The 22,295-nt window shown below is 40.3% G+C and overlaps 1 protein-coding gene across 1 annotated transcript in view; it reads right to left on the reverse strand.

Moving 5' to 3' along the window:
• The window catches only part of ADAMTS20 (ADAM metallopeptidase with thrombospondin type 1 motif 20), a 215,325-nt gene that overhangs the window by 94,434 nt on the left and 98,596 nt on the right, over window positions 1–22,295 (reverse strand). The window contains exons 11-15 of the mRNA XM_063446941.1: window positions 6,307–6,411; window positions 5,442–5,587; window positions 3,878–4,059; window positions 3,640–3,776; window positions 65–182 (exon numbers count right to left, since the gene is read on the reverse strand). Of these exons, the coding sequence (XP_063303011.1) occupies window positions 65–182; window positions 3,640–3,776; window positions 3,878–4,059; window positions 5,442–5,587; window positions 6,307–6,411 (688 nt within the window). The remainder of the gene's footprint in view (window positions 1–64; window positions 183–3,639; window positions 3,777–3,877; window positions 4,060–5,441; window positions 5,588–6,306; window positions 6,412–22,295) is intronic.

The following is a 22,295-nucleotide window of genomic DNA, read 5'->3' on the forward strand; positions in this document are numbered from 1 at the left end:
AGTAAAATGGGGTGTGAGAGATTAATGCACACAAGGCGAGCTGAGGACACTAAAATAAACATACCATAGTGTGCTGTGTTGAAGGTCCCTTCCAGGGTTTTACAGGAAGAATTATCGCCCCCACAGACCCCACATTTGTCTCTTCTTGCTTTGGAATTCAATACATGATCACAGCCAGCTTGCTGCACGAGAAAAAAACATCAGCACGTTTAGTACAGATATTGAATAAAAGCACATGCATGCTGCATGTTCGTATGGAGTAAACAAAAAACTTATAATTATGAATTGAAAATGACGTAAAAATTCTATGTGGAAAAAAAAAGACAAAATGCTATAATATAGGTGATTTTTAATCAGTTAAAATAAAATCACTTTGAGCCACCTTTTCAAGTAGAACAAAATAATGTGTCTGATGGACTTTACTATTGAATAGTTTGTGAAGTGCCTGTGGTCTTAATAATAAATAAAGGGCATTTGGACCAAAAACTCCGTACACTGATTATACTATTTATCAATGTCCAGATTTTTCGAACACTGACAGCAAATTAACATTAATGTAGTCTGGATTTCAGCCTGATGAGTGCAACGGAATAGATTAATCCCAGAAACAAATGTTGGAAATAGACAACTGAATGCTCACATTCAATAGATTTGGCCACTACCTGCCTGCAAATTCAATTAAACTAAGTTTAATTGAATTTAAACACAATTTGACTGGGCTGAATTTCCAGGCCAATCGTGGGCAATTTTAATACAAAGCTAAAACATTTCAAAAATCTATCATTAGATTTCAATAATGAACTCTTAGGTAGAAAGGTATAACCCCATGGAGGACACCTTATACCCCAATAATTGAAACATCCAAGTTTAGGCTATAAAATTTACATTTTATAAACATTTAAAAAAATAACATGTTTTAAATTAAAATGACTTTATTATATTTTCATTTTTAAACCAGTCAGTGATTTTAAGTGATTTACTATAATATATAACCAAATGAAATGGTGGCCTTGATTTTATATTTTTGGATAAGCTCTTCAAAAGATCACACTCTGAAAAACTTTCAAATGATTTATCTACAAAAATTCCCATAGACTAATTACTTCTACAGAAAAAAAAAGAATTTGAAAAGTTTTTCTAACAGATTGTGAACATTTGTAAAGTCTATCCAAAAATATCAAATCAAGGCCGTAGTATTCAAACCTAAGAAAATGCAAAGTTTATAGTGAAAAATACCTATGTTTTCTAGGATTCTTACAGAAAGGTTATGTTGCTTCATAATGTACAGTCATTATGGAACGATAATATGGGGATGTCGAAGCATATCTTTGACTGAGATCCAAATTATGTACAAAACACTAGCTAAGCTAACTGTAAAATGAGTTCAGTGACCCTTTGCTCAATTCTAATTCATTATATACTACAATAAATTCATTAGACTGCTCCCATCGTAAGAGAGTCTCCACCACACCTAGCCCTAATATTAGAGAATTTATTGTGGGCAGTTCACTGAGGCATGCACATATAATAGAACTGGTTCAACCAATGGAGACCACCCAGAAAAGGCATGAAGTTCCAACTAGAGTTTACGAGTAGTCATAATTCTGATTTTAGAGCCACTAAAGAACATAAATATTTTCTGAAGACATGTATTGGCCAGTGAAGAAAGGATCCAACCCAAGTAGCCCGGACATTTTATTGTCCACCCCCACTTCTCTGTCTGTGAGGAAAAACTTATGATCATGTCCAAAATGCAAGATCATTCAGAGTGAGATAGAAAGCACTCCTATCAACCTGTTCCATCATCATTACATATTGTCCAGAGCCGAAGGAGTGGATTGTAAGCTCTTTACAGCAGATTGTTAAGGAAAAGTACTATATGGAAAGGGGTCAGGTCATATCTACACCCTTGCAGCCCTTTTTATTATGTCACTATTATTTGTCATAGTTGTTATTTAACCAAAAAGGTTTTGGTTTGGATTGCTTTTTTGATTAAACATTGAGGCTAATGTTTAATAAAGAAAAATGTCAGCGTCTCGCACAAACAAAAAGTAAACAAAAGTAAAAGAACAAGATTGTGCTTAGTATATTAAACTACCAGCTAGGTTTTGGACTTTCTATGGATAGAGATATCCCCATAAATATCTGGAACAGCAGCTACCAAGGCAATTATTATATATCATAATGATAAATAATATATAAGTACTTACCTGTTGACCCATGCTTTAGTGCTGCCATTTTATAGGTCTATGAGTGTTAGACATGTGCAATTTGTTTTGTTTTGAATGTAAATTCGGATGAATTTTGGCAATTCGGACATTCGGATGCTTCCGAATTGCCAAAGTGCTGAATTTCGGAAGTGCCGAATTACCGAATTGCCAAAGTGCCAAATTTCGGAAGTGCCGAACCGAACTGCCGAAGTGCTGAATTTCGGAAGTGCTTTGGATTTTTGAAAAGCGTCAAAACAAGAGAGGGAGGGAAAATCATGTGAATGATAGCAGGAATCTAACCCTAACCCTACACCGACCACTAACCCGAAATGGTTGTGGTGGTTAGGGTTAGGGGTATAGTTAGGGTTAGGGAATTGCCGAAGTCTCGAATTGCCGAAGTCCCGAATTGACGAGGTCCCGAATTTCAGTAGTGCCGAAACAAACCTAATTTGCTGCCCAAGCTCTTCCCTAATGAGTGTTACACTATTCTAATACCCACTGTAAAATGTTGCCCTTTTTCTGTTGCTCCTGGCCCTGTTTGTATGTATAACCATTTGAATGGGAAATAAGTGAACTGAGTTAGTCTCGGTTCTGTGATGTTCAACGTTCTCACGTAGTACATGTTTACTCATTTTATTTTGCTTCCCTTAAAAAAAGGCATTACTTGTTTCAAAATGTTGGGGGTCTTTGTGGCCTGTGTACTGCGCTGATAGGATATTGTTAATTTTGTGCGGAGCTTGTATTTAGCCTTTTGCACTGCGTTTGTTTATTGTTTTGCCGTTTTGCATTTACTTAGTATATTTTCTACATATCATAATAAAGTAATTTTGATTAGGTGTACATCCTGGCTTATGCGTATATTATTGAATTTGGGGAGTGTCTACCTTGGTTTTCGCCATGCATGTTGATTAACGGTATGCATATAAGCGTATCTCCGTATACAGAGTGTTGTTTCTGTATAGTCAGTTTATTTAACCACTATTTAATTCTTTAAAAGATTGTCAAAAAAAATATATACGTCAGGTTTGTATAGCATTTACGATCAAGTTCAGTAAGGTACAAAACAATTATTTTTGCCTGTTCTTTGTTGTACCTTACACACTGTATGCAATAGGATTAATAAATACACCTTAATTTTACCAACTGATTTCTTGTGAACATGGTTGGGCACCCACTGGTTTGACAGAGCTTGTAGTTTGTTGGGTTTGTCGTATTTTCTTCTGTTTAGTAATTTCGGTTCATGTTTCTTTCAGTAAGAGCATACACCCAAGTTGATTTATTTATCACTATTATTTGATTAATCCACATACATTTACTTTAGCAGTATTTCACAATTACAAAACCTTAAAGAATAAATCATAAAAAAAATCTCATAACAAAATACACTACATGACATTAAACCATAGACAGAACCAGTATAATTTAATACCCTGCACAATCCTTGAACGCACACATCATCTGTCTCTGGCCCACAAGGCGTGCCATCAGTAACGCGGTCCTTTAGCGGGTAGTACGAGGAGGTTCCTGACACGCGGCAGAAAAGCTTGCAACGATCTTTCATTAAAACTGTAAAAATTAAAACAGCATATTTTCTGCTATTGTGAAGCTTCTGTTGCAATTTTAGATACATTTTTCTTTTAATTAATAGTAAAAATATTGATACTTACTGCCACTATATTTTGGGATCCAACGTACATTGGCTGTAAGTCCATTGATGTTGAAATGTTTACCATCAAACTGAGAACACTGCTCGTCTCTAAAATCTGTTGTTCCTTTGGGACAGGTTTCTGTGTTACAAGATCGAAATTTCATCCTCCTCCCCACACAATATTTACCTCCATTTCTTGGCCTGAAATAAAGAGGGAACGAATTCTGTAAACACCATAATTATCGAAAAACCATTTTTTTTATTACTTATTATTTTGTTGGGTGCATTTACGTTACAAGGATATTATGACATACAACTCAAACATGAATATAATCTTGTGCATCTTTTATTTTGCATTGTCGAATAATTCAAAATACATAATGGTATATTTTGTTCGAATGTTTTTTGGTTTCAAATGTCACAGACAACTCACATATCTGTACGTTTTCACAAGGGACATTTTCATTGTGTGAATTATCCTCGTAGGGAATGTATAAAATATTTTGGAAGGGAATAGGAATTATATTTAATTATGCTTATTCATAAATGGGAAAGACTGTAGACTAAGAGCCTCTCTAATCTCTTATCCTTTTGTCTCTATAACCTTTTTAGTTGGCTATGTCTTGGCTATTTTATAATGTTCGCTAGTTTACACTTGCCCCTTTCGGTTTTGTTTAATTCTGTTCTTGAGCTCTTGATCTTTGGAACTATGTTTGCTATTTATGAGTAAGTAGTTTTCGCTTTCGCCTTTGCATCAGTTTTACTCAGTACAGGCAGTACATAAGTAAATAACTTATTATAGTAACGTTTTCAAAAAAAGACAGCCATATACAATTTCTTAAAGTCTTCCAAGCAGATGCAAATGTTGTCTTTTAAATCAATATCAGTTGACATTCAATGCTCAGTTAGTTTTTTTTTCATTGTGTGTCTTATGAAAATTCCTTTAATTGACATTTCAGATTTTTAAGTTGTTTGAGCTTTTATATAAGACACTTAGTTGCGCTGTGGTAGGAAATCCCCACTTGGTAATAATATGTGTGGGGGGAGAAAAATTCCAGAATGCGTGTGTTCTATGGGTCTTTGTGTGTCCTATAATGACCCACAGGCTTTGTGCGAAAACTGGCACAAAACAATGTTTGGGATTATTATTTTATGACATAAAGCTTAAAATTGATCGCCAATGACTCAAACCAAGAATCAGTGAAAGGCCCATCCCTATTCTGAGGGTTGTTATGCTCTATTTTGTAGTCCATGGCAAAAACATATTATTATTGTGACTAGATTGGCGCAGGTAATATAATCCAATCCGAAGAGGTGACTGACAAGCCATAATCCTTTTAGGAAGCTGCGATATCTTGGTAGTATACATGTCATCACTGGGCACTTCATCATGTTCGTGAAATACAACACAACTCTTGGTCACAGTTAGGGCAAAAATATAACACCCTAAGAGGCCTCTGTAAACATTTTCCTTTCAGTAAATCTGTTGTTACTATGAAGTATAGTTTATGTGGGTAAAAGTCATTCAGAAACAAAGCAAAACAACAATGTGTTTAACATCAATTAAATATAACAAATCTTACTCAGGGTGATTACATTCTCTAGTGGAACTTTTAATTCCACCATCACAGGTTCTGGAGCACGAGTTGTAGGGGCCCCACGTGCCCCACTCACCATCCACAGGACGAGAATCCATTGATTTGCTAACACAGAGACCACTGCGGCAGTGCTGTGGATTGAAATATAATGATATACATAAATATAAAACAGAGTGGGTAAATAACAAGACCAGTTTAGCCATTTTCCCTTTCGTAGATTGTTTGGATATAGGTTTCATCATCAACTACCTGATTTCCGCAACTTACTGTTTCCATTGTTTAAGAATCTGAATACCTTCTCAAACGCAAAACCACTAATTTTCTAATCTTACTTAAATAATTAAGTGTCCTTCTTTTTGATTATCCACAATAATTATTTATCCTGTTTCAGCAAACTTACAATGCTGTTCCCACTTCCCCTTCGCTATATATTAAAATCAGGTCATGATAAACTTTAATTGCTAAAACTCCATCGGCATCCAATCTATGAATGAAACTTTTTTTTAATTACTTTTTCTCATGCATATCCTATGCACCTTCTTACATGCCCACTAATATAAGGTTTTGCCTCTTTATACAATGTCTCTCTTTAGTTCAATCTTTTATTGTGATTCAAGGGTTGCAGACATAAAAGTCATGTTCTATCAACCTATAGCCAATTCCTATATCCTTATGTATATGGTAAATGAGAAACAAAATGTGTATGTTATTTATGTATAGGGAAGGGTGAATAGTATTTGCAAGAAAATTTTGATTTAAAATGTGTAATGTGTGTAGTGAAATCTAAAAACTGTGCAGTAGTGTTGAAAGGTGAAAAAAGTGATACTATATCAAATAACAACAACCTTACCATTCCAGGGCCGCAATAACTTCCATCAGCGAGAGGCATGTGCTGAGTGCGACATCCACTGTTGGTCCCACCTTTGCCAGTGCACCACAGTCGCATACACTGTTTCTGTAGGCAAAAACAATTCAACTTGTTTAGGAATAACTCAAAAAAGATCACTTGCTTTTTCATTGATTCTGTCGTTTATCTACCTTTTATAGATAAGGGACTTGTTGCAATTTCTAAAGTCCTGGAATAAGAACTTGTTGCTGATCTAAGGACATGTCACCAAGATATCGTAAAAATTCCCCATCATATATCCTGATGCAACAATTAGAAATGAAAATTACAGTATTGCAAAAAAGAAAAAAAATGAGCAAACAAAAGAACACCCTATAGACATTATTATAAACATTAGGTGCCAAAGGACTAAGTTCATCCCTGGCCCGTTAAAATTATTATGACTTGCCACCACAAAATCCACATGATGAAGGATGGACCAGGAGCTATATTTCTTGTCCACAACCCCATATTTATGAGGTAAAGGGAGAAGGGAAGGCTCCCCTATTTTTATAAGGGTCGAATGAACCTTACTTTTTTATTTATAAATGTATTAGTTGTACAGAGAGAGCGAGAGAGCAGATAATTTTTTTTCTAAATGCGAGCTGGAGTATGACAGACCTCATGATGTATTACATTAAACTCATGTTAGTAATGGATATGTTCACTTTTAGTGACACACGATAGAACAGAACTTTTGTCCCCAAGGTGGTATAGAAGAAACAGCAATGGTGAAAAAAATGAAATTTGAAAACTGAAATTGACTTGTTTGTAATGTAACCTTCAAATTGGTCAAAAATTTTGAAAAAGTCTACATGGGGGTTACTGCTGTACTTAGGATGATTTGTTTTTACCCCCTATGACAATACATTAAAATCATTGACAGGTGAAGTAAATAATATTGATTATGTCTTTACAATGGCACCGGGCAAGGGGTATATTAGGCAGCAAGGGAACAGTAAGTTTTTACATTTCATGGGTTGGAAGCTGGAAAAATGGGCAAGCAAAAAGGATCTGAATGACTTTGATAAGAGTCACATAGTAATGGCTACTGGGTGAGAGCATCTCAGAAATGGCAAGTCTTGTGGGGTATCCTGGTATGCAGTGGTTAGTACCTAACAAAAGTGATGCAAGGAATCACAGTCATGGATGCCAAAGACTCACTGATACACGTGGGGGGTGTCTTGTCCGATCATGTAGAATAGCTACTGTAGCTCAAATTCCTGAAAAATGCAATGCTGGCCATGATAGAAAGGTGTTAGAATACACAGTGCATAGCAGGTTGCTGTGTACGGGGCTGCGTAACCACAGACTGGTCTGAATGTCCATGATGACTCCTGTCCACCATTAAAAGTGACTTTAATGGGATTTGACTGGTCTGATGAATCATGTTTTCTTTTCGATCAGGTGGATGGCCAGGTGTAAGTTCATTGTTTACTCATGGAAGACATAGCAGCAGGATGCTCAATGTGAAGAAGGTAAACTGGCAGATACAGTGTTATGCTTTAGGCAATGTTCTACTGGGACATCTTGGCTGCTTGCTTTTATGTGGATGCTAATTTGACATTTACCACCTACCTTGAGATTGTTCCATTCCACATATACCCCCTCATGACAATGCTATTCCATGATGGCAGTGGCCTCTTTCAAAAGGATAATGCACCTTGCCACTCTGCAAAAATTGTTCAGAAATGGTATAAGGACTATGACAATGAGTTCAAGGTTTTGCCTTGGCCTCCATGCTCCCCAGATCTCAATCCGGTTGAGCATCTGTGAGATGCAATGGAACAAATCCGATCCATGGAGGCCCCACTTTGCAACCTGCAAGACTTAAAGGATCTCCTGCAAATATCTTGGTGCCAGATACCGTAGGACACATTCAGAGGTATTGTGGAGTCCATGCCTTGAAGCATCAAAGTTGTTTGGAAGCGCAATGGGGACCTACACGATATTAGGTGGGTGGTTTTAACCTTGTGGCTGAAAAGTGTATATTAAAAGCATATTGTTAAAGTTATTTGTATATATATATATATATATATATATATATATATATATATATATATATATATATACCGGTATATATATGTATATATTAAATGTATTATATATATTGTATCTAGGCATAGATATTAAAATAAAGACATTTCTGTCCTTAACAATATATACTATGCATGGATGTATTTAAAAAGAAACTCTTAAACTATGGTGGTACAAACACATTGCACAAATTCTAGATTTTGTTTTGATTTACAAGATGGACATTTGCTTCAGCCCTTAAGGGGTAACTTAATGGAAACAAAATGTAATTTCTATTTAATATACAGCACCTCGGTTTACAAACGCCTTGGTTAACATAATTTTTGGTTTACAAATGAAAATCCCTCAAAAATAATGCCTTGGTTTACAAAAAAAATTCGCAATACAAAGCAAGTCTCCCTAGGATGCATTGCGTCTGGGAGGTTTATAGCACCATCCCCGTGCATGCTGGAGTCTGTTGGTAGCATGCGGCGTCGAGTGTGGAGGTGTTGAAGGTGTTGGAGCGGTTTTTGCATCAAGTTTTGGAGCCATTCTGGAATTTTTCGGCAGCGGTTTTGGGACTTTTTGGAACTTATCTAGTGCATTTCTCAAGCGGTGGAAAAGTAGTGAGCTGAGGTTCGTCGTTTGCATGCCTTTTACTGTGTGTTCTATATTGTGGATTGGTTTCCATGCCAGCTTATTTTGACTTTTTTTCTGACCTCCGGAACAGGTTAATTGGTTTTCAATGCATGTCTATGGGAAACCACGTTTCGGCATAGGTGTGCGCACGGGGTGTGCCGGGTGTGCCTGGGCACACCCTAATCCCCGCGGCACGCCTATGGATTGAGTCCTGCAGGAACAGAGTTCCTGCACTTTTTTTGTGCAGGAACGCCGTTCCTGCAGGCACTCAGCGCCCCCCTTCCTCCCCCCATGTCCCCCCTGTCATGGATGGGAGGGGGGGAGGGCAAGAGGTTATGGACCCCCCCTCCCCCCCGGTCGGCTCTCTCAATATCAGCCGCGGCGAGGGAGCTGTGAGCTCTCTGCTCCCTCTCGCCGCGTGCTGCTTGCTGATGCTGGGAGCCGGAATATGACGTCATATTCCGGCTCCCAGCTACAGCAGACAGCCCGCGCGGCGAGAGGAAGCAGAGAGCTCACAGCTCCCTCGCCGCGGCTGATATTGAGAGAGCCGCCCGACCCACTGGACCCCAGGGACAAGTCCACGCCAGCACTCCAGGTAGGGAGGCTGGGTGGACATTTTTTTTAATTAAAAAAATAATAATGTGTGTGTGTCTGTGACTGTGTGTGTGTGTGTCTGTTTGTGTGTGTGTGTATTTGACTGTGTATGTGTGTGTGTCTGTGTGTGTGTATGTGAATGTATGTGAATGTGTGTGTGTGTGTGTGTGTGAATGTGTGTGTGTGTGTGAATGTGTGTGTGCGTGTGTCTGTGAATGTGTGTGTGAATGTGTGTGTGTGTGAATGTGTGTGTGTATGTGAATATGTGTGTGTCTGTGAATGTGTGTGTGTCTGTGAATGTGTGTGTGTATGTGTATCTGTGAATGTGTGTCTGTGAATGTGTATGTGTGTCAGTGTATGTGAATATGTGTGTCTGTGAATGTATGAGTGTGTCTGTGAATGTGTGTGTCTATGAATGTATGAGTGTGTGTGTGTCTGTGAGTGTATGTGTGTGTGTTTGAGTATGCGTGTCAGTGTGTGTGTATATATATATATATATACACACACACACACACATATACATACACACACTGGAGTGTATATTATTTTTTTGGGGGGGTGGGAATCTTGGTTCCCACACTTTATTCCCCAGGACTTTATTCTCCCCTGTCAGCTCACGCAGAACCGGCGCTGAGTGTCGGCTCTGCTCTAAGCCTCCATGGGCCGGCGGGGAGATCAAAGATCTACCTCACCGGCCCACAGCAGCATGAAAGGAGGCAGGAGAGGACCCGGGGAGCTCTAGACAGCAGCTCCGCCAGGTTCCTCTGGCGAGATCTGAGTGTTGCCGCGGCAACGCTCAGATCTCACGAGAGTGAACTCTAGCCCCGCAGGCTAGAGTTCACTCTCCACTGGACCACCAGGGATGGCACATGGCAGCAAGGATCCCCCCTCCCTACATAAGGTAAGAAGGGAGGGGGGATATTTACTAATCTGCCCCCACCTCCACAATCTGTCCAAACATACAGCACACACACACACATACAGCACCCACACACAAAAAGCACCTACAGACATACAGCACTCTCACACAAACAGCACCCTCACACACACACAGCACCCAAACAGCACCCACACACATACAGTACACATACAGCACCCTCACACACACAGTACACTAACCGCACCCTCACAAACACACACAGCACCTTTACAACAACACACAACACCCTCACACACAGCACACTAACAACACCCTCGCAAACACACACACACAAACAGCACCCTCAGAAATACATGACACCCACACACATCACACAAACAGCACCCTCACACACACAGCACCATCACACACACATCACACAAACAGCACCCTCACACACACAGCACCCTCACACAGCACACTAACAGGACCCTAACACACACACACAAACACCCTCACACACAAACAGCACCCTCACACACACACACACAAACACCCTCACCCACATAGCACACTACCAGCACCCTCACACATACACACACACAGCAGCACCCTTACACACACCACCCTCACACAGCACACTAACAGCACACACACACACACAGCAGTGTATGTATATATGTGTGTGTGTGTATATATATATATATATATATATATATATATACATATACATGCGGCGTGTGTTTGTGCTTTAGGGTGCACACCCTAATGCAATAGGCTGCGCACGCCTATGCGTTTCGGTTTACAAATTTTTCGCAATCAGAAAAGTCCCGGAGAAAGCATTAAATTCGTAAGCAGACGTACCACTGTACCTGTTTTATTTTCTTAGTAATTGAGTTGCTTGTAAAGTATTTAATACAGAGAGCTACAATGGCATTTCCACATTTACAGATCATTATGGGTATCTGCTGCACATGCTATACAGCTTCCCTCTAATGTGTTCTAAGTCTGATAAGCCTCATTAGATGCTGATTTAATACCGTTTTATGATAAAAGAGCAACAATATAATAAATAAGAAAATACACATGTATGCTAAAGATTAATAAACAATCATTGATATGTGTTATGATTTACTTTAAAATGTATTTATCTCATTTTCCAGAACTCGTGTGTAACTAAATACTGTCACTACTAATATATATAATATATAATACTCAGTTGCAGACGCACAGCGTAAGGAATGTTGAATGTTTACGATCATCATGGAGTGTTTGCAGAGCATTTAAAGTGGGCCTGCATTTTCTCATGTTAGCTCCCACCTATCTACACAAGCAGAGTGAACACAGAGCATATACCTTCACTCATGCTTTCTGCTTGTAACATCCCAATGCTCCATCCAACTATAGACTTATCTACCAGTCTGTACCTTATTGTCTCTCCAAACTCTCAACAGCAATTATGTGTGTATCTTGGTTCATTGGTTATTACACAAAGCATTTTATTCTGGAGGACTAATAAAGTACAGCTTTAATAATGGTCAGCTTTACTTAGGAGTACTCCCTCCAAACACAAAAGTACACAGTGCTCAGAGCAATACACAATAAATCATCATATTAAGTTTTTTGTTTTTTTTGCATAGTAGTTGTGCCCTCAGATTCAGACCCCCATCTCTCCTTTCTTTTGTGGCCCCTAGAATATACATAAGAACTGTCATTTCCATGGCATAGCTCAGACATCCTGGCACTATGGGTGGGTGTATGTCCACCATTCTGATTGGCTGCCAATATGCCACAGCAGTCTCCCACAGTCCCCACCCACACTGTATCGCATATTTGTTACACCTTTATGTAACACATTTTACTGTATGAATAGTCTCCCTGTAGTGCAATAAACCAGTAGTTGTCTTGTCCCTGCACTCAGTCTTGTCTAATGTTTGGGTACAAGGTAGGATAACTATTTATCACTCCATCCAGCATTAGGCTGATCCTTGTGTAGTTACATTGAAGACACTAAGGCTGCTTGGTGATGAATTGATTGCTGTGGCATCTCCTAGAGGTCCATGGTGACATAGAGAAACGGCAGACAGAGTAGTGGTTCACGTCAGGATTCAAAGTCAGAGACCAGGCCCCCTGTCCCTGTTACAATGGCTACTTTTAGAATAGAAAAGTGGCTACTTGGTGAAAAGGTAAGATACTGGTAAACTATACGTCCTTTTACCCTATCACTCAAAAAAGTCAAAAAGTTTTGGGGAAATTAAGAGCATGAATCAAAATTAGGCTTTGATGATTAAGGCCACAAAGAAAAAACAATACAACAAACAATGAATTAGTTTGACTGTTCCTTTAAATGTAGGAAAAGGCAGAAGTTTTAAATAACTATTTTCTTCAGTATATATTAATGAGGATCCTATGGCAAAATATATGCAAATGATTGCTGCAAAAAACTTGCAGATAACTTGTGATTGGATGACTCGAGACAAGGTGCTACAGCCATTAAAGAACATTATTGTAAATAAAGCTCTGGGGCCTGACGGTATTCACCCACGAGCACATAAGGAGCTAAGTGGGGAATGTATTTAATCTTTCAAGATTCTTTTGTTTCAGGAATTGAACCAGAGGACTGGAGGAAGGCAGATGTTGTTCCTATATTTAAAAAGGGTTCAAAATCCTTGCCTGGAAATTATAGACCTGTGAGCTTAACTTCTGTGACTGGGAAAATATTTGAAGGTGTATTAAGGGATAATATTCAGGAATTCATTGGGAAGATCTTTGTTATTAGCAAAAATCAACAAGGTTTTATGAAACATAGGTCATGTCAAATTAACCTAATTGCATTCCACGAAGAATGGTACATTTTCAGGCTGGACAAAAGTAGTAAGTGGTGTCCCTCAGGTTTCTGTTTTGGGACCGCTTCAATTTAACATATTTATAAATCATCATGCAATAGGCATTGAAAGCCATGTTTCTGTGTTTGCAGATGAAAGAAATCTTTGTAAATTAATAAAATGTGAGCAGGATAGTGCTTTGCTGCAGAGGGATTTAGATAGATTGGGGGACTGGGCACTAAAATGGCAGATGAAATTTAATGTAGAGAAATGCAAAGTTATGCACTTCGGGGTCAAGAATGCACAAGCAACTTACACCCTAAATGGTAGTGAATTAGGGAAAACCACACACAAGAAGGATTTAGGAATTGTTATAGACAACAAATTAGACACCAATATGCAATGTCAATCTGCAGTTGCTAAATCCAGTAAGGTTTTGTCAAGTATAAATAGAGGCATAAATTCTCGGTATGAAAATATAATATAAATCGCTGGTAAGACCACTGGTAAGACCACACCATGAATATGCTGTGCAATTTTGGGCACCTGTTCTAAAGAAGGATATCATGGCACTAGAAAAAGTGCAGAGACGAGCTACAAAATTGATAAAAGGAATGGAGCATTTTAGTTAAGAAGAAAGGTTAAAAACTTTAAATCTCTTTAGTTTGGAAAAATGGCACCTCAGAGGGGTATGACAACATTATACAAATATATTCAGGGCCAGTACAAACCATTATCTGGAAATGTATTCATAAACAGGGCTATACATAGGACACAAGGTCACACATTTAGGCTGGAAAAAAGGAGATTTCATCTAAGGTCAAAAAACGTTTTTTTTCAGTAAGAGCAATATGGATAAGGAATTCTCTGCCTGACAAAGTGGTTTTATCAGAGTCCATACAGATGTTTAAACAGCAATAGGATAAATACTTGCAAAAACATAACATACAGGGATATTATTTCTAATTAGTGGGGTAGTAGCTGCTTCATCCAAGGAGATATCTGACTGCTATTTTGGGGTCAAGAAGGAATTTTTTCCTAGTTTGTTGCAAAATTGGAAGCACTTCAGACTAGTTTTTTTGCCTTCTTTTGGTTTAACAGCAAAACACATGTGAGGAAGGTTGAACTTGATGGACGCAAGTCTCTTTTCAGCTATGTTACTATGTAGGCATTAAACAAAAATCTGTGAAATTTAAAGAGTGAGTTGTGGTCACTGGGCCATAATTGTGACATCATGTTTTGAAATTCCAACATTGACAAGATTATAGCATATGGGAATCTTGCCAAGCGCAATCTGGAAGCAATCTTTAGAAAGATATATGCTGATCCTACAGACATAGTATCTGGTGATCAGCACAGATCAAAACGATGAGAAGAGAATGAAGAAGAAATGGTTTAGTTAAAGTGACACTATAGTCACCTGAACAACTTTAGCTTAATGAAGCAGTTTTGGTGTATAGAACATGCCCATGAAGCCTTACTGCTCAATCCTCTGCCGTTTAGGAGTTAAATCCCGTTGTTTATGAACCCTAGTCACACCTCCCTGCATGTGACTTGCACAGCCTTCCATAAACACTTCCTGTACAGAGAGCCCTATTTAGGCTTTCTTTATTGCAAGTTCTGTTTACTTAAGATTTCCTTATCCCCTGCTATGTTAATAGCTTGCTAGACCCTGTAAGAGCCTCTTGTATGTGATTAAAGTTCAATTTAGAGATTTAGATACAATTATTTAAGGTAAATTACATCTGTTTGAAAGTGAAACCAGTTTTTTTTCCATGCAGGCTCTGTCAATCATAGCCAGGGGAGGTGTGGCTAGGGCTGCATAAACAGAAACAAAGTGATTTAACTCCTAAATGACAGTGAATTGAGCAGTGAAATTTTAGGGGAATGATCTATACACTAAAACTGCTTTATTTAGCTAAAGTAATTTAGGTGACTATAGTGTTCCTTAAAGTATATTTCTGGCCATTTTTCTTCTTTTATTACTTAAAAAATGCTCTTTGACATCTTCAAATATAAAGAAGTGAACTGAGGATGTTGTTAGTTTTATAAGATATACACTGTGACGGTCCAACCCTCTCTAAACGTCTTGGGTTCCCTTTCTCCCAGTAGTTAGCGAATAATCCTTCCAGGCAGAGTGTAGACACAAGCATAGCATAACCCCTCACACATGAGCCAAGGCTTAATGCTGGGTAGAGATCTGTTTAATGCACACAAAGCACTCCTCAGAGGAAAATATATGACAGTTATTGGGTCAGACGGTGTTTTAATGTAACAAGGTATTAAGGGTTTAACTGGTGTTTTAGGAGGGGGGGGAATAAAACAGTCGAACTAAGTCCATAAAACAGGGGTTTTCTTCACACACCATAAGGGCCATAGTCACAGGGCAAGAGGCTGGCAAGTAGGCCTCTCCAAAACCCAGTGGCGAGGTTACTTTCGCCACATACACTTATTGTTAATAATTACTGAGGGGCTTTAACACAGCTAAAAAAATATGGTGGAATATATTTGTGCATCCTGTATGTTACAATATATGGAAAAAACTAAACAATACATTCTTAACTTTTAAAATGGATTATTAAAAACATGTCCAGAAACAATATGGCTCCAAATATATCTAAATACAAAAGAACTCAATAGGTATAGGTCTTTAATTTGACCGGGTAAGTTCACAAAATCTATGTAAAACAAGCATGGCAAACTCGCGGCCCACAATGCATATTTTTGCGGCCCGTGAGCTGCAAGTTTGCCATGCAAACTCACTACATTGCAGGTGCCTCCTCTGGTAACATTTACCCTGCTAGGGAGGAGAGGTCACTGGCAGCAGCGCGCGCGCGCCCTTTGTAGTGATGTCGGGTGCTGGAATATGACGTCATTCCGGCACCCGGAATCACTAAACTGCACACGTGAAGGAGCTGTGAGGAGCAGGTAGGAGACCTCCCGAGAAAAGATCCCCACTAGGCCCCAGGGAGAGGCCCCACACCAGCTCCCAAAGGTAGGGAGCAATAAATAAAATTATGTGAGTGTGTGCAAGAATGCGTGTGTGTGTCTGTCAGTGAATGTGTGTGTGTCTGTCAGTGTGCGTGTGTCTGTCAGTGAGCTTGTGTCTGTCAGTGAGTTTGTCTGTCAGTGTCTTTGTGCCTGTCAGAGTGTGTGTGTCTGTCAGTGAGAGTGTCTGTGTGCCTGTCAGTGTGTGTGTGTCTGTCAGTCAGTGTGTGTGTGTGTCTGTCAGTGAGTGTGTGATGGTCAGTGTTGCGATAGCCGCGGCTGGACAGTGGAGGACCTGGAGGTGCATGGAGGCAGGCATCGCCATGTCACATTCTGGCGTGATGTCAGGGTTCAAGGAGAAGCGGGAGGATCCGCTTTGGCACAGGGTGCGGACGGCGCCATTGGGGGTTTATCTTAGAGGCTGGACTCCGGAGTCACATACTGGCAGCGACAATGTGAGTGGAGTCTGATGGTTGGCTAATATTGTTTGTTTGTTTTTTTAAACAAAGGCCGGAGTTTAGTAGAGGGGGTGCTGGGATTTAGTGGAGGAGGGGGGGATGGGATTTAGTAAAGAGAGTGGGGAACTGGGGTTTAGTATAGAGGGAGGGACTGGGATTTAGTATATAGGGGGGAACTCTGGTTTAGTAGAGGGGGATGCTGTTTTTTTCTACTGTACTTTTAAAAACAAACCTAAGTTTCTGTGAAAATGTAAGTTTTGTTTTTTTTGCGACCCACATAAACTGAAACCTCGTTTATTTGGCCTGTGCTAGCCTTTAAGTTTGACATTCTTGATGTAAAAGTATTAATACGTGGTATTTTTCAAGAGATGTAGCTTAGCACAGTTGTTTACTGCATATAGCACACATCAAGGCTACAAAATACACAGCAAAAATGTAACTTTGTGTGTGTGTTAAAAATCAGAAAAGCTTAGTGGATAATAGTCAAATGAACAGTGTAGAAATATGCCAAGATAAACAAATATTGAATGCCTTTGGATGTCTACTTTGCAAAGATATATAAATCCGGATGGCAATTTAGGTTTGTATGGGTACAATTAAATAAAGAGGCCAAATACACCAAATTATGAAACATGTAATATTTTAACAATACTATTGTCTATGTAAGTTGTGACTTGTAACTTACGAAATCCAAACTAAAATCATAGAGATATGAATGTTGATTTGCTTATTGGCATAAAGAATCTTCAGTCTAGTCTCACTAGGTGAGCATTTATATCCCTCAATTCCCCCTTTACATAAAGAAAAATATATGACCATATCCAAGATATTGTTACTTCAAGCCAATGGTATCATCTATATGAGACATAGGAATACAGAGATCCAATCATGTAAAGAAACTCAACACAAGATTGATCACATATTGACTTTATCATCTCTTTAAAATTGTGTCCATCAATGCACAATGTAACAGTCATGTGTATTCACAAGTGATCCTGGCATGGTGAAATCCGTATTCTGGGGGCTGCCTTGGTAACTTAGAATGCTAAGGAGGCCATCCAGCATGGATAATTCATGCCAGGGTCTCTATTATTTAGGACTATTATGCCTAACGATTCGTAACTCTACGAACAACGGGGAGATCACTAAAGAGTCTCAGTTCCGTCAATCATCTGATGTGAGAAACCTGAAACTCCACCCATAGTACCCCCACGTGGACATACAATTGAAACGTCACTGATGATGTGCTACGGCCTCGATCCGGATTGGTCATATCACATCTAAATACCCCGAGCTTTTGAGAGATAAGGTTTATCCCCTGACGAAGGAGTCTTTAAACTCCGAAACGCGCGTCTGGTTTAGCCCAGCACTCTCTCACCTCACTTGAGCACGCTATAATGCACTTGAAGGGAACTTTCCTTCACTTTTCATTTTAAAAAAAGTGAAGGAGATTGTAGGGAACTAGTATAGCGGTGTTCTCAGTAGCATTTCTTAATGAATTTCAGTACCAACCGCCTGTATGCTACATCTCCCCGGGTCTATCCTTCATCCACAAGGACTTAATTATAGTTATTACTTAGTAGATATTTTATCTACACTCTCTTAATTAAGGCTTTCTCTCTGGTGTCCTAGTATATTTAATTTATCTGATGACCTTAATTTAACAAATAATAGGGCATCTTAACTGGTTTGTCAATCCATCTTAGATGGAATCAAGGAATAATATTTGAGTTTATTATTGTCAGGATCGGGACAGGGATCCAACACGCAGAGTACAAACAGTAGCCAGATACGTATACCGGACCTTAGAGTGGCCGGACTAACGTAAGTAGTACAGTATAGAATGGTCAAAGACAAGCCGAGGTCGAGGGTAACAGAAGACAGGTAAGCGAGAGACAAGCCGAATCAAGGGTAACAGAGATAAGCAGAGTAAGGTAAACAAGCCGGGTCAAAACCAAAAGGGATAATAGAATACACAAGCACTGAGTGACTAGAACAAGCTAGAACCACGACAGGGCAATGAGCTAATGAAAGAAGCTCTGTTAAATACCCTGTTCAGAGCAGTAACCACGCCTCCGAGGCGTCCTGATTGGTCCTGCAGCAATTGAGTGACAGGTCGTTCCGGAGGAGTGTCCTGATGACAACTTCCTGCCTAGATGCTGTAAAAGGCAGTCACTCCCTCGCGGCCGGCCTTGCATGACCGGATAGACCGTGGGAAAGGGAGCCATCAGGACGTCTGGATGGAGGAACAGCTAAGTCTCTACCTCTTTCGGAGGTATAGACCGCAGGTACCCTGACAGTACCCCCCCTCTCAGATACGCCCACCGGGCGGAATACACCAGGGCGAGAAGGGAATCGAGAGTGAAACGCCCTGCGGAGACGGGGAGCATGCACCTCCTCCTGAGGTACCCAACTTCTCTCCTCAGGACCATAACCCTTCCAATCGACCAGATATTGCAGTTTCCCCCGGGAGATTCGAGAATCAACGATGGAATTGACCTCATACTCCTCCTGACCCTCCACCTGAACTGAGCGGGGAGGGGCGATCGTGGAGGAGAACCTGTTACATATTAATGGTTTTAGCAAGGAAACATGAAATTAATTAGGAATGCGTAAGGCATTAGGCAACGCTAAACGATACGCAACTGGGTTAATTTGAGACAGTACCCTGTAAGGTCCAATATATCGAGGAGCAAACTTTATGGACGGCACTTTTAACCGAATGTTTCTAGTACTTAACCATACTCTATCGCCTGGAACAAACACCGGTGCTGCCCTTCTACGTTTGTCAGCGTGTTTTTTAACCAGCGTAGAATTGTGCAGAAGAATTTGTCGAGTCTGATCCCACAACTCTCTTAAATTGGCAACATGAACATCCACCGACGGTATCCCTTGAGAAGAAGACTCCGAAGGAAGGATGGAAGGATGAAAGCCATAATTCAAGAAAAAAGGGCTAGAATGCGTAGAATCACAAATGAGATTGTTATGTGCAAACTCCGCCCAAGGAATAAAACCGACCCAATCGTCCTGGTGTTCTGAAACGAAACAACGTAAATATTGTTCAACTTTTTGGTTAGTGCGTTCAGCAGCTCCATTGGACTGAGGATGATAGGCAGAGAAGAAATTCAATTTGATGCCTAGTTGGGAGCAGAATGATCTCCAAAAACGGGAAACAAATTGGGAGCCTCTGTCAGAGACAATTTGGGAAGGTATCCCATGCAAACGGAAAATCTCCCTGGCGAATATCTCCGCTAATTCGGGCGAAGATGGGAGTTTAGGTAAGGGAACGAAGTGAGCCATTTTAGTAAATCTGTCTACCACAGTGAGGATGACAGTCTGCTTTTTAGAGATAGGCAAATCAACAATGAAGTCCATTGCCAGGCAGGACCAAGGCTTTTCAGGAACCTCTAAAGGGTGCAGAAATCCGCATGGAAGCGAATGGGGTAGCTTGGTCTTGGTACAAACTTCACATGCCCCGATGAATTCTTTAATATCCTTGCGTAAGTCAGGCCACCAAAAATCTTTAGAGACCAGCGCATAAGTCTTGCGGATGCCAGGATGCCCAGCCACCTTGCTGTTATGGAGACAGCGTAGCACCTCCAGTTGGAGAGCGGCAGGAACGAAGTGTCGATCCCCAGGAGTCTGTTTGGGTGCCAAATGCTGAAACTTCATGATCTCAGAAAGCAATGGAGAGTGAATCCTGAGATTCGTGTTCGAGATGATATTCCCCTTAGGAACTATGGAGGACAGAAGTGGTTCAGTTATAGTGGATGGTTCATATTGACGAGACAGAGCATCGGCTTTAGAGTTCTTAGAACCAGGTCTATACGTAAGTACATAATTAAAGTGAGTGAGGAACAAAGCCCAGCGAGCCTGCCTGGCGGACAAGCGCTTAGCCTCCCCAATATAAGACAAGTTCTTATGATCCGTTAGGATAGTAACAGGGTGTAGTGTCCCTTCCAGTAAATGTCTCCACTCCTTTAAAGCCTTAATGACCGCTAACAGTTCCCTCTCCCCGATGTCATATCTGCTCTCAGGCCCAGAAATTTTTTTAGAGAAGAAACCACAAGGGTGTAACGGTTTATCCACCCCTAACCTTTGAGACAGAACAGCCCCAACTCCTGTCTCAGAAGCATCGACCTCGAGCAAGAAAGGCAGAGTCGTATCAGGATGAACTAGAATAGGAGCTGAGGCAAAAAGTTCCTTGAGAGTCTTAAAAGCACCAAGAGCTTCCTCAGACCAGAACTTAGTATCAGCCCCTTGTTTGGTCATATTGGTAATAGGCGCAATGATAGAGGAGTAACCCTTAATGAAGCGCCTATAGTAGTTGGAAAAACCAATAAACCTTTGGATAGCCTTGTGTCAGGATTTTCGCCTTGACCTCCAGACTGCCAGACGGGGTCGCCCTTTTATTGCCCGAAGAGGGATTTGAACCTGTATACTTGGCAGTTCTGAACCTGCTCTTTAACCTCTGAGCCATTTCAGGACTTGGGATAACTCCTGTTTTATCTTGTATTGCCTGCAGCACTAAGGGGCTGGACTTCACCTGGCTCAGACCTGTCGATCACTCTCCAGCTGAACCTGATATACTAATCATCAGGGTATAAGACACTGCTCCTCCCTAAGGGCAGTGTCAGTTCAATGACTCTGGTTAGAGAGTTGCTACTCCACGTACTAAGTATTCGCCTGACCTTGGATTGTGACTCGTATCTCCTGAATTCTGGCATCCTTTGACCTTGGCTTGTTACTCGTATCCCCTGATTTCCGGCACCCTCTGACCATTGGCTTACCTACGACTACTCTCCTGGATTTCCTTGTCTGTACTGCGACTACAAGCATTTACCTGCACAGCCCCCGTGCACAGATTCACAGGCCAGGTGAGTTCTACCTTGACCACCTTGGCCTGTGTCTAAATGCAAGGGTGAGCTTTTATCTCTGCATGTTGGACTCCCAGCAAGGTAAGCCTGACACCTTGAGTCCTTTGGGCAAAGGCCAGTCTAAAATAGATTGGAGTTTACCAGGATCCATTTTAAAACCTTCCCCAGAAATCACGTACCCAAGAAAGTCTACCTGAGACTGATCAAAACTGCACTTTTCCAATTTGCAGTATAGACCATGTTGCAGAAGTTTGTGTAACACCTTTCTGACCTGTCTATGGTGAGTCTCAATCTCCTTAGAGTGTATTAGTATGTCGTCCAGGTAAACAATAACACAATCATGCTGAAACTCCCTAAGTACCTCATTAATCAACTCTTGAAATACTGCAGGAGCATTGCATAGTCCAAATGGCATAACAGTGTATTCGTAATGGCCATACCGGGTATTGAATGCCGTCATCCACTCGTGACCTTGCTGGATTCTCACCAAATTGTAAGCCCCTCTGAGATCTAACTTGGTGAAGATTTTGGAGCCCTTAAGACGATCAAATAACTCGGTAATCAGTGGGATAGGATAGGCATTTCTGACAGTTATTTTATTCAAGCCTCGGTAATCGATACAAGGTCTCAGCGTGCCATCCTTCTTCTTAATGAAAAAGAACCCCGCCCCGGCCGGAGAAGAAGACCTCCTGATGAA

This window comes from Pelobates fuscus, chromosome 3, assembly GCF_036172605.1.
Source record: "Pelobates fuscus isolate aPelFus1 chromosome 3, aPelFus1.pri, whole genome shotgun sequence".
Taxonomy (NCBI): Eukaryota; Metazoa; Chordata; class Amphibia; order Anura; family Pelobatidae; genus Pelobates; species Pelobates fuscus.